This window comes from Juglans microcarpa x Juglans regia, chromosome 7S, assembly GCF_004785595.1.
Source record: "Juglans microcarpa x Juglans regia isolate MS1-56 chromosome 7S, Jm3101_v1.0, whole genome shotgun sequence".
Lineage (NCBI taxonomy): Eukaryota > Viridiplantae > Streptophyta > Magnoliopsida > Fagales > Juglandaceae > Juglans > Juglans microcarpa x Juglans regia.
In genome coordinates this window covers 12435533-12448449 of record NC_054607.1, presented here as the reverse complement: position 1 = coordinate 12448449, position 12917 = coordinate 12435533, and the positions used below count along the sequence as shown (strand labels likewise).

General features: G+C 39.3%; 1 protein-coding gene across 1 annotated transcript; it reads right to left on the bottom strand.

Annotated features, from left to right (window-relative positions):
• Window positions 1–979: 979 nt before the first annotated feature.
• Window positions 980–2923, bottom strand: LOC121240338 (probable xyloglucan endotransglucosylase/hydrolase protein 32). The gene is made up of 4 exons (XM_041137751.1): window positions 2638–2923; window positions 2412–2512; window positions 2102–2319; window positions 980–1651 (listed from the first exon to the last, which is right to left on the bottom strand). The coding sequence occupies exons 1-4, from the start codon at window positions 2879–2881 to the stop codon at window positions 1291–1293; spliced, it is 924 nt and encodes a 307-aa protein (XP_040993685.1). The 5' UTR covers window positions 2882–2923; the 3' UTR covers window positions 980–1290.
• Window positions 2924–12917: the final 9994 nt, after the last annotated feature.

Sequence of the window (12917 nt, the reverse complement as noted above, 5' to 3'; positions counted from 1 at the left end):
ATCGCACTTCTGGTACCACAGTAAGTGATAACTCAGGCTATGTTGACAGGCCACAGCCTACGTGATTAGTCGATTTATGAACAATTTCGTTATTCCGAGGTTCCTAAAGCCTATATAAATTCTACCATTGAATTTCTAGTAGACTGTTATATATAATAAGAACGGTACTGGTAGTATACAACTATTTATTTTGGCATGTTCTGACTATTTATGGTTTGCATGATCGGTCAGTGGGAAGCTCAAGATCTTTTGTTGACAGTATCTAATGTTTGTCTTTTATTCCGAGTAGTGTTTGGTCCCTTTTCCTATGATTTTTATGATACGGAGAAATGCGGATCATATGCTAAAATGAAGCCATTTTAGCGACTCTGTTGGCAGCTACACTGCATAATATTAGCTTGATCTGGTCCGCGAGCACCAAAATAAAGTTTACCATATATATATATATATATATATAGAAAATCAGGACTTTTTTGGTGCCAATTTGATCATGTAGTCGTTTCAAGTACTATATATAGAAAAATGTTGTAGTCACCGATATAACGTCCCGAGGATTTCTACCGATTTGCTTTTTGTTTTTGTTTTTAATTTTTCTTTTTTACTTAATGATTAAGTAAGTGTTTTTGAATAATTTTTTTATTTTTATTTATTTTTAAATGTTTGAATGGTCTAAAAAAATGTTTGAAAAAAAAGTAAAAAAAAGAAAGATATATATATATATATATATATATATATATATCTATATTGCCTTCTCGATTAGCATCCTCAGTGAGGATGTCGGTAGCTGTAGCATGGCTCCTATATATAAAGTTCATCAGTAATGGGGGAACAAACACTATTTGCAAATTCTGTCTGAAATATTAACAGAACAACCATATATAGAACTTGAAATAGATCAGAAGAAGGGTTCTTTTAGCATTAATCTAATTATCTAACTTGTTAAAACACAATATATTAAGAAAATGGTAAAAATTATATATATAGAAATCAAACAAATATGTCTTTTTTTCTCAATTTATTCAACTATAATAATTCAACAGGTCAATCCATGGCAGAAGATTATAATAAAGCACAAGAAAACCCTGCATGTCTCGGTGGCTTGGACTCTCAACAACTCTTGCACCTATTTTTCGCAAGCGTTGACCCATCTCAAGACCCCCCCGGCCATAACAAACTGTAATTCCCAAACCCAACTAACTGTGTTTGTTGATCACCACAATCAAATATATATATATATATATATATATATATATATATATTAGTTACCCTTAGAAAGACAATTTATTCACACTAACACTCGGGTGTGAGGGTGTGGTCTCTCTTTGGATCCCGACAATAGTTGTAAACCATATAGTTCCCCTGGACCCATGCCATGGCCGAGTACTGCTGTTGGCTCAGGCCGCCGGAGCTATATGGCGAAGCAGACGGTGGACGGCATGATGCAGACCCATCGGCAGCACAACCGCCTAGCTTGAAATCTGTGTACCTTCCAATGAAGGGTTGGTAGTGATAATCGGCTTTGTATTTTCCGTCCTCTGTTGCCCATGATGATGCATCCCAAATCGATCCGTACACATGCATTGGTCTTAGTGGAAATGTGGAATCGCTTTTTCTTGGATACCTCCTGATTGGCACATCATCCACTAGGAATCTGGAAATTACAGGATAAGATAAGTAATTTATAGCTATAGATGGAGAAAACCGACTCATTCACTAGCAATACATGTATGTATATATATTAATAGTATAAATATGAAAACTCCATTATTGCTAAAAGAACAAACAACATGATATTAGTCATGTCACACATGAAGCACATCATGTCTACATAAAAGGGAAATGTATGGAACAATAAACTAACTATATATATTTATTTTTTTATTTTTTTATTGATATAGGGGGTGGGGGGTTTTGAACCGAAGTTTTTCATTTGAAGAACCGGGTCATATGCCATCAAGTAATTAGGCTCTTGCCAATAAACTAACTATTTAAAGCATGCAATAAAAAACTCACATCATGTCTACATAAAAGTACTATGACTATGTAAAATGTGTTCTTACATGAGTACTACAACAAATTAAGAAAAAGTGTAACTAATTACATTATCTCACTGGGTCCCCAAAGTACAGCATATCTGTGATAATCTTGGGTTGGATCAAACCAGAGATGAAACCTCATCTCTCTTCCAATAATATTGCTGTCTCCACTTCCTGTGATATATACATTCGTCTGCAAAGTATACGGCTTATCTGTTGTGGTTCCAAGGAACTCAATATCGATTTCATCATGGTTCCCAGGGTAGTCTTCGTTGTTTGAAAGCTATCATTCCCCATTCATAGAAAAAAAGTTACTTTCCAGAAATAAATTAATCATCTTTTTAATCAACAAAAGGCCATGTTATCGGTACTCACATAAAATGAAGTAATGACCCCAGCAGTATAACCAGGTTGGAGCTTGATGGCAGCACCAAAATACCCAGACCGATATGAATGCAGTGACTTGAAACCACTTCCTGTATATATTTTGAAAAATTGCAGCAGCTCAGGTTATAAATTGAAACAATAAGCAGTGCCAAAGAATATTAGAATCTACTGCACAAACTAATAAAGAATCTTGAAGTGAGAATGATCACTACACCTGAGCTCTTATCAAGCGAGAGTGCTATTGAGCCCTGGTCAGCTCTCTGATGCTGAGGACCCCAGAGGTTTCTAAAGCCTTGAAGGAAGCTTATAGAATTGATTTTGGAACTTGGGTAGTAGCCAGGTGAAGGTGGACCCTGAGCACTGCTTGAAGAAATCATGAAACATAAACTAAGAAACCATAGAGGCCGAGCCATGAAGAGATAGGAGGAATGAGATGGCATTGTGGCAAACAGAGACATGCAGTACTATGCATATATAGAGGATGGGACAGATAATTTGGAAGTAGGAGATGTCTTGGAAACGTATGGGTTTGGGCTTGGTATGATATAGAGAGATTAGAGGACCCACAATGCAGAGAAGGTGATAAAATTATTTGATGAAAGGAGTTATACGAGGAGACAAAATGTATACAGCCGGTGACTAAAAAAGTTTTTTGCCTGTGCTTTTTCTCTTTTGGGTTCTTCTAGTGAGAATATACTTCTTTTCTAAGAAAACTTGTGATACAGTTATGGTTACTCACTTGGGAAAACGAATAGTTATCATGACTGTAATGTTCAAAACGAAAATATCGAGATCTCACAAAGGTAAATCTATAATGCGACATGGCTCCATATGATATATTAGATATACTTTAGATTAAACCGTAGATAAAGGGGTCAGGAGAATAATACTCTGGTTTTGAACCACTTTCCACCCTTCACCTCCATTTGTTTTCCACATAAATTTTATTTTAGTATCAGTATCTTATACTTTTTTGCCAACAAAAATCAGAGGAAAATCATTTATGTGCATTCCTTCAAAACTTAATTTTCCCGAGGGCGTTGTTTCGAATGATACACATCAACGGTGTATATAATTAAAAGTTTACCCCCATTCATCAATTGTACTTTGTACGTAGGTGTGGGGCTCCCTTTCTTAAATAATATAATTTAAACGATTAGATTCGCCAGTTTATTTTAGTAACAGTATGCTCAATGTGGAACACTGGAATTTAAACTACCGTCAGTGTCTCCTCAAAGTACTACCTGTGGCATTTCATAATTATGAAAAATGACTCTTGCAATCATGAGTGTATAAGTATCGTGCAGTCACTTTAAAACAAATAAATAAATACAAGATCCGTATGAAAAGAAAATTAATTTTTTAATAATAAACTTCATTTTTTTTCAAAATAACTACATAATATTTACACATTCAACAACTGTATATAGTATTACTCTATAATTATTACTGAATCCAACTTCAATTCTCTATAAATCCTCTCTTTTTGCCCCTACTAATCCCTTTTAATTCACTTTATCTTTTTGACTGGTAGTTTATTTGTTGAGACATGCTACAACAAGTACAAATAAATTTCATAAAAGTAAATTTAAAAATTGACATGATTTTATATAATATGTTAGATTTATTTTAAAATAAAAGTAACTTTACAATCTGACATCAAATTATGTCAGTTTATAATTTTACTTTTATAAAATTTCTTTATCACCAAAATATTTCTCTTATTTATTTATAAAAGATAGCAAGCCTCAACCCTTTTGAAAAAACGACTCATAAAAAAAATGATAAAATTATTACTAAATAACAATTTGTATAAAACTATATAATAAAATAATATTATTTTAAATTTGATTTTAACTTTTCCTTTTGCTTTGATGTATTTAAATATAATAAAAAATATTATTATTTTTAAAGTTATCTATAAGTTGTGAATGAGTTGTTAGCTATCACACTCATCTTTTTATTGGTACTTCAACCTACTTTGTAGTCATTGGCAGATATTATTCTTTGTTAAGGCTAGATTTGAGTATAAATATCATATTGCATCTAATTATTATAAAAATTTTAAATTTTTATATAAAATATAATAAATAATTTAATTTTTTTTAAATTTAAAATAATAATAATCTTAAAAAATAATATTATAATAATATTTTATTCAATTTTAAATTTTTATCTTAATCCAACTCACTATCAACTAAACCTAATTCAAAAAAATTAGCAAACAGGTGACATGAACAGCTGACATGATCTTCTCAAGCGCCTCACTGTTCACCAAGCATGCATGCTTGTTATGATGAACTACTTCCTATTGATTATTCTTTTCAGTGGACAAGTCCAACAACGAACTCGGACCTACCCACACCTGCAACTTCAAGTACGTACTACGACTTTGAAATAAATATTAATTATCAAGAAAACGCCTTAATTAATTTGCCGCTCATAGCCTATATTATATATACATTTCACCACAAGAAAATTATTTATTTACGATTAGTTAATTTTAACGAAATAATTATTTAAAATTAAAATTAATTACGAATAGTTTTTTAGTTACAATAAATTAATCACAAAATTCATTTTTCTTATAATATTTGTAGAGAATTACCTATGTACCTACCTACCTATATAGGTCCTAAACTAATTTTTATGATCTCGTAATTAATCAACACAAGGCTAACTAAGCTACTGGCCTGTCTTATATCTCCTGGTCACAGTACTTTTAACTCGTACTGTTTATATCATCATGATTCATGAGGTAATTAGTATCTTATTTGTAAACCCCATGCATGACGAAATTATAAACAGGATCGATCGAAACTTGAAGTTTCCATTATTTCATGAAAAAATGGTGATTTCAAACAGGTTGAGCGCGCTAAGAAAATTATTTATTTGTAATCAGTTATTTTTAATAAAAAATATTATTTTCTGTCAAAATGAGTCTATTTTTATTACAATTATTATCGCAAATAATCCATCACAAATACTTATTTTTCTTGTAATGGCGTGTGAAAAATGATCTCAAAGTGAGTATAATCAACTGCCAGATGTACATCATGATCTGATTAAGAATGTAATTAGACAATTCATGAAAATGGACAGATTTTGTTGTTCTTGCAGACAATACCATGTGATCATGAAAATGAAACTCGCTTAATTTTGATATCATAGTTTCATCGTATCTTAAACATAATTTGCAGATCAACTGTATGTCCACGCTTCATTTTGATGATCTTAACACTGATAATGGACATGAAGACGGCTACTTGCTTGAATACAAAAGGGCTGGCTTAATTGTTGTCCCTCCAATTGGTGTGTACAGTCCGGTGTTAACAGAACAGGACAACGTTGATATTTGTTATATTATCTACCTATCGATTTAAACATTATTTGGTTGGTACTGATACCTTTCTAAGCCATATTTAGACAAAAGGGTCTGGTTTGGTGTTGGGTCAGGCATGGCCTACCTGATTAATGCATGTATGGATTATTTGACCGACAAATGATCATCGAAACTCTCAGTGCCCTTAATTACCTGCCACATGAGTTCGAGGCCATTGAAACCTATCCTTGGACAAATTTGAGGCGCTCGTTGGCGTCACGAGGATGCATCATATTCGGGAGACAATCGGGGTGTCAATAGTGTTGGGAAAGTAAGACCACACCCACAAACAACGAAAACGAGATAGATAGTGAAATCAATGGAAAAATACAAGAATTAATTAGAAACAATCACACAATACAAAATTTATCTGCTTCGGCAAAATGTATACATCGATGGAGTTGCAAGAAATTTTATTCAGATGAGATTTACAATACCAGGCTCCATAACTCAACAATCTCTCCTACTTGGAGACTGGTCCTTCTCATGCCAGCTACTGTCTTTAACACCAACCCTATGACATATGCGGCTCATAGCTCCCATCTTCAAACCAGAAGACGAACTGACGTCGAGCACAACTTTAGTCTCTCACGTACAACACCCTCAGTCAACACATGTACTAGGTGACTCACGACTCCAACTGCATTGGGAATATTCGGTCTTGTACGAACCCTGGCAAACATCAGAGAATCTATTGTTGACATCTTCTTCTATGATCTAGGCAACTGATTCCACCTTATGCTATTAACATGTTCTATCTTCGGTCGATGTGCCTGTCTCTTGTGCAGTTCATACTTCCTCCCTAGAAGTTCAGTTAGCTTTCTCTTAGCTAACCCCCACTTGCTTGATCTCCCATCTCGTAAGATTTTACCCATGTGCTGTGGTTCACCACCTTTAGTCAGTCAGCAAGACATAATTCAAGGTAGGTGACTACTGTGGAGGTCTAGTCGTTCTGGCAGCTCTGCAAGTATCAACTATAGGTGTAGATGTCCTTGAAACACCAGATGCTCTGTTCCCATCTCTCACACCTTTGCTTTGCACTGTGGTCTCAAAACTTTTCCTCAAACTTGCAGATTCACGAGGAACTGCAAAACTTACCCCTTTTGCTTCCCCATCTAATTTGCACAACCAAGTCTCTTTGTTGCAACCTTGTATTTTTCTACACATCACTGGATCTTGATGTCAAATACAAAGTATTAGTTCTCTTACCACGCATCAAGACTAGTGCACCCTTTGTGACCTTCCATGCTCTTCAAGAAAACACTACTGAATGGCCTCTGTCGTCAAGTTGTTCTACATAGATTAGGTTTTTCTTCAGATCTTTAACGTGTATGACTTGCTGCAAAGTCCACACGTTCCTATTTGGGAGTCTGATGCATACATCTCCCACTCCAATTACGATCAGTGCCTCTCCATCAGCCATGTACATCTTTCCAAATACACCAACAATATTATGATGCATGATTTCTTGATGTGAAGTGGTATGGAACGAAGCCCCTGAGTTCGACACCCAATCATCAATCGGACTGTGCACTGCAAGAAGTAGAACGTCTTGTATTTTTTCAACGACCTTGTTCACAGTGTCTTTTGTATTTTTTTTTTATTCATGCAATCTCTTTTGATGTGGCTCGGCTTGCCACAATTCTAACAAGTGATCCACTCAATTCTCGATTTGATCCTGCACCTGTTCCTGGACTTGCCATGTGCCTTGTCTCAATCGTCAATACTAATGGCCAAACCTGTACCAGAAAACTTCCCAGAGTCTTTCCTGCATATCTCTTCAGCAAGAATTACATCACAAACATAATCATAATTTAATTTCATCTTACTAGCAGAATTATTCACTGACATTTTCATGGCCTTCCAACTATTTAACAAAGATGCCAACAGAATTAATACTCGAATTTCATCATCAAACTCAATCTCGGCCGACGATTATTGATTTGTGATCGTATTAAAATCATTTAAATGTTGGGCAATAGACGTACCTTCTGTCATTCTCATATTGAACAGTTTTTTCATTAGATACACATTGTTATTTGCAACCGAGTTTTCAAACTGTTTTACTATTTTGAATGAAATTCTGTAAAATTAAAATTAAAATTTGTTAATATCTTTTACGAAGTAGTAATGTCAACATTGGTGTGTTGTAAAAGAATTATCAAATAATTGTAGATATAAGATATGCTAATGAAATTTTGTGGGAGAGAGATTTTGATTCAGCTGTATACGCGGCGGCATGAGGGTGAAAAAAGTTGAATCTATAAATTGAGAAAAAATCTAAACTGACCATGCGGTGTAAAAGGAGGTTTTAACTATTTTTATTTATAAGATTGATTTTATTAATTTTTCTTTAATTCAAAATTTGAATTTAAAATTTTATAATTTTTAATATATTAATAATTAACATGTAGAAAATTAAGTTTTTCGTAAGTTTTTTTTTAATATATTTAACATTTTTCTAAATAAAATTACTCACCAAACCAAAAAGAAATAGATGCCAGCCACTGGTATGGGAGACCAATTTCCGGATTCCAGCTAACTCCTCCAACCTTGGTAAAATAATAACGTGCTGAAAAAAGCTACTTTTAAAATTGATATTTTGAGTATATAATATTCAAAGGATGTAAAAGCTACTTTTAAGATTGATATTTTGAGTATATAATCAGAGGATGTAAAAGATATTTTTAAAATAGATATTTGAGTATATAGTCAAAGGATAGATATTTTGAGTATATGATTAAGAGTTTATCTATAAATTAATAATTGTTCACATTATACATTATATACATGGTATGGAAATTTATTTTTTTTATTTTTTTTAAGAGTATATTGATATTTGCTTATTAATACTGACATATAAAGCATTGGTTTAATAGAATGGTGGAAATTAAAAAAAAAAATAATTTTTATAAGATAAAAGGTCTTTTCAATAAAAAAAATTATGTTAAAATTGATAGGCGCGCACCTGCACCAAATCACTTGTAACTAACGCAACTCATAAACTAAACTGCCAAGGTATTATGTACGTGTCTGCTGGGACAAGTAGACCCGTAACAGTAAGGACAAATTCCTGTGGAAGGCGGTTCCACGTCGCTTCCTCGGTCAAGATCTTGTCCCCATTGCTTGAAAGTCTGTACGGTCTTTGAAACTTAGCCGAAGTAGCAAAGGGCCCATGATCACAATATAATATTATAAAATCCTCTCCAATAAAGTGATATATAATGTTTAGATTAATGCAACAAGTAGTTTTACAATATACAAATTTTACGAATTTTTTTATTATTATTTTTCTTTTATACATATTTATTGATATTGTATTTCATAGTGCGAACAATTTTGCAAAATCCAAGCTCCTTGGTGCTTGCAACTAAGAAGAAAGTGAGGCTCCCGTAGACTCTGAAGTCACTCCGATGCCTAAGTCAGTGAATAGTCCTCTGGTGAAGGAGAAGGAAAGATAGAACAAAATCGAATTGTTATGCAGATTGAATCGAGAGTCTCCCATAGGAGGGTTTTCCCTTATTTATACCTGATTTGAGCCCTTCCGTCAAGGGAGATCGTGGCGTGTCAGACGTCAGGTCTGCCACCACTCATTCTCTGTCGCTTTAGTGGATGTCAGACTGCGGCCTAGCTGGAGATCGCGCCGTGCCAATTGTCCTACGTCTGTCTAGCCGTCACTTCCTTGTCATGCCAAGAGGTGTCAGATCATGAGCGAGCCGTCCTTGGCTCATGGGACGTGCTGTCACTCGCCAGATTCCCTGACACTGACCCAGGTTGGCTCGTGCCTTGGGTCCGTGACTCTAGGGCCTGGTGCATGCTGATCTGGTGCTCGTTCGGCCTGGTGATTAGACTTGTTAATTCACCGACCCCCGAAGCGTTCCTCCTGATCCTCCCGACCCTTGAGTCGATAGGCCAATCTTGATTGGGCCTGCGCTCACTTCCCAATCCTCTTGCTCTGAGCTCCCAACTTCCTCCGACGTATAATTTCGTATCTCGGGCCCTCCTGCAAGGTGTTGTGCACTCGGTATTCGATCATGTGGCCCAGAGTCTTTAGCTCCCCAATTCCGGCCCAAGCTTCATGGTTGGGCTTTCCTAGGCTCGGGCCCTTCTGGGGTGGGCCTCCCCTCACAGTACCCTGCGAATTACTACCACGACCACATGGTGGGAATTCCATTCTTCTTCATTGTGGTCGGCTCCTTTGGCTCCCTTCGCTTCAGGTCTTTCGAAGCTCTTCCCCTGTCGCTTCTAATTCTGCCGACTTGATACCTGTCGGTTCGGCTTCCCAAGGTTCCTCGCTGGCTCAATAAATGTGTCTTCTCGTTCCTGGCGACAGTCCCATTTTCCCGAGAGCCGATGAGACGTGCAGACTATTCCTCTGGCCCCTATGATATCTTACTGGTGCATGTCGCGCACTCCTTCGCCTTATCGGCTGCTACCCCTGCCGCGTGGCACTTTGTGACGTTACTGACCTTGACATCGTTTCACTTCCAGAGCCTCCTCTTGCAATTTTTCTCCCCTATTTAAGCCATTCTCCTCCCTCCTTTCTTTCTTCTACCTTCATCTTCCTGTCTGTTGTTCGCTGCTTCGTCTTCTTCCTTTCGCTCCCAATTTCCCAGCCATTCTTCCCTTCCTCTTTCCTTTCATTCGACAGACATTGCCTTGCACTTTCTATGGCTCCCACCAACGTTGCTGGTTCTTTCTTCAAGGGAAAACGCTGGGTTTCCTCATTACTGGTGCTAACCTTAGAGGGTTTTGCTCTAAGTATCGGATTCCCTCCTCTGTGGTTATGGAGATGCCACGGAGTGAACACTCAATGAGCTCCGACGGCAGTGCTTCGAGGGTCGCTCTCTTTCAACTCATGTTCGCCAACGACCTTCACCTCCCGTTTTGCCGCCCTGTTCAGGAAGTCTTGAACTTCCTTGGGTTAGCCCCAGCGCAGCTCCATCCGAACGCTTGGCGCCTTTTAATTTCTAGTTGCATCATCTACAAGATGGTTCTAAGCAAGATCCCCGAGGAATATCCCGACCTGACGCAGCGGGAGTTCTTTTATGCGTATCGGCTCGTCTACCGTCTGGGCAACATTGTCAGCTTCCAAGCCTGATCCTCTGCTCGCAAGATTGTTTCGCTCGAGCAGCATCACTCGAGCATCAAAGAATGGTCGCGCAAATTCTTCTTGGGAATACCTTGAAGGGGAGGCCCCTCACCAAGAGTTCCACCGTTCAGGCATGTTGAAGGTATCCTCCATCAGCCAAGAGTTTAGAGCTTACCCTCAATCGAAGGGAGGAGGCTCGATATGAGTTGGTTACGGCCTGGGTGAGGGCTCACCTGGGAGAGTCGAATACCGACATGATATTTTCGGATGAAAACATCCACGGCTACTTGACGACTCCCGACCTCTTGTACATCATGGGAAGAAATTTCTTGAGCAGTGTCTCCCCTCCCAAGGTCCGCCCCTTAGTCGAAAGAGAGTCGTGCGCCCTTCCAGTGGTCAGGCCCAACGTCCAAGGGTGCACCATGACTCTCCCTCGCCGAGCAGTGTTGCCAGGGGTTAGGTTGGAGAGTATGGAGTGCTCTCCCGCCCGTCTCAGGGCCAGGGGTCCACCCGTACGGATGCTCCTGCTCCCTCATCATGGGGTACCACATCCTTTCCGAGGGGTTCAGGTCTTGCTAATGGCCCTTTTGCTTCAACCAGGTCCCGTGCCACTGAGCCCTCCCAAAGCCCGTTGCCTCGCTTTGAAGAAGACTTGGAGGCTTGCGATCTTCTGGTTGCATTCTTCGCCTCTCAGACGCACCCCTTTCCCCAAGTGCCCAGCTCGTTTACAACCTTCTCCTCATTTGAGGATACTCTTTAGGAGGAGACTGCTGCCGGGTCTCTTCGGGAAATTTCTCCGACCAGGCATTGAAATGTAGAGCTGCCTCCCTCTAGAGATCCGGCCCTCAAAGGAATCGAAGACGAGGGAGACGAGATGTTCTAGGGGTCCGGGTCTTATGAAGGGGTGCGAATCTCTTCGTCCACCTCCGATTCCGGAGGAAGCGAGTCAACCCCTGCACCAAGCCCCTCCCAAATCCCTGCTGAGACAAATGTTCCCAGGGGTGAAATGGGTAATGAAGGTGGCTCGATTCCCGAGCTGGTACTGCGGAAGGCAGAGCCTGGCCCCTCCGAGGTCAGATGCCCTGAAGGGGGACCAGGCGGGTTCCCCTTTCAAGACGAAGAAGGATGGAGCGTTCAAGACGACGATGGTAAGGATTTGGTTCCCGACGCATCTCCAACGACGGTCCGGAGCATGGTGGACGATCCTCCCCAGGTTATCAACCTGAGCGACGATGACGATTCCCGGGTTTCGACTCCCATGGCGCCCGGACCATGTGACCAGACTTGGGAGTCTCTTCCCAATTTTTCTTGGCAGCCGGTGACTGCAGGTCCCTCTTCCTCCTCAGGAGTAGAGGGTTCGCTGCCTCCGACCTCGGGTCTGGATAAAGCCCCGGCCAATGCTTCCGAGTGCCTAGGCCGCCTGTTGAGGCCCCTGTTCGCCCAGGTATGCTTACCCTTCCCAGACTTGTTCCTTTCCTGTTTGTGGCTAATATCGTTCCCGACCGAACCCCTTTTTTCTTCCCTGCTTTCTGACTCCGTAGGCCGCAGAACAACTGGCCAGGATTATAGTGAATGAACTTGGGGAACTGGAGGAGACCAACTGGGGGCTAGGTTCCTTGGGGCAAAAGGAGCTGAAGACCGATCGGAAAGAACTCGTGAAGGAGGTAATGCTCCTGAAGGACCAAAACTGGGACTTGGAGGTTGCTGAGGAGAGGCAAAAGGAGAAAAAGAAGAGGCTCAAAGTCCTTCTGCACGATGTTGTGCTGGACCTATCTCGCCTGGCCTAGGAGAAGAAAGAGCTTGAGGAGGCCTGCATTTCCTCCAAGGGGGACTTGATCACTCTGAAGGCCGAGCTAACTGCCACCCTGGCGCAGTTGGAGTCAGCCCGGGAGGAGTTATTGATGTCCCGGGAGGAGACAGAATCCCTCTGGAAGGAGGTTGAAGAGTTCTGCCAAGGTCTAGTTTCTGCAACGGGGCAGCGTTCGAAGTTGTTGTTTGAGACTTTTAGGTATTCTCACAA

Coding starts and splice junctions, on each gene's coding strand:
- LOC121240338 (XM_041137751.1), bottom strand. CDS start 2,881: ATGTCTCTGTTTGCCACAATGCCATCTCATTCCTCCTATCTCTTCATG. Junction 2,320..2,411: donor GGGTCATTACTTCATTTTAT/GTGAGTACCGAT, acceptor GGGGAATGATAG/CTTTCAAACAACGAAGACTA. Junction 1,652..2,101: donor TGGGGACCCAGTGAGATAAT/GTAATTAGTTAC, acceptor TGTAATTTCCAG/ATTCCTAGTGGATGATGTGC.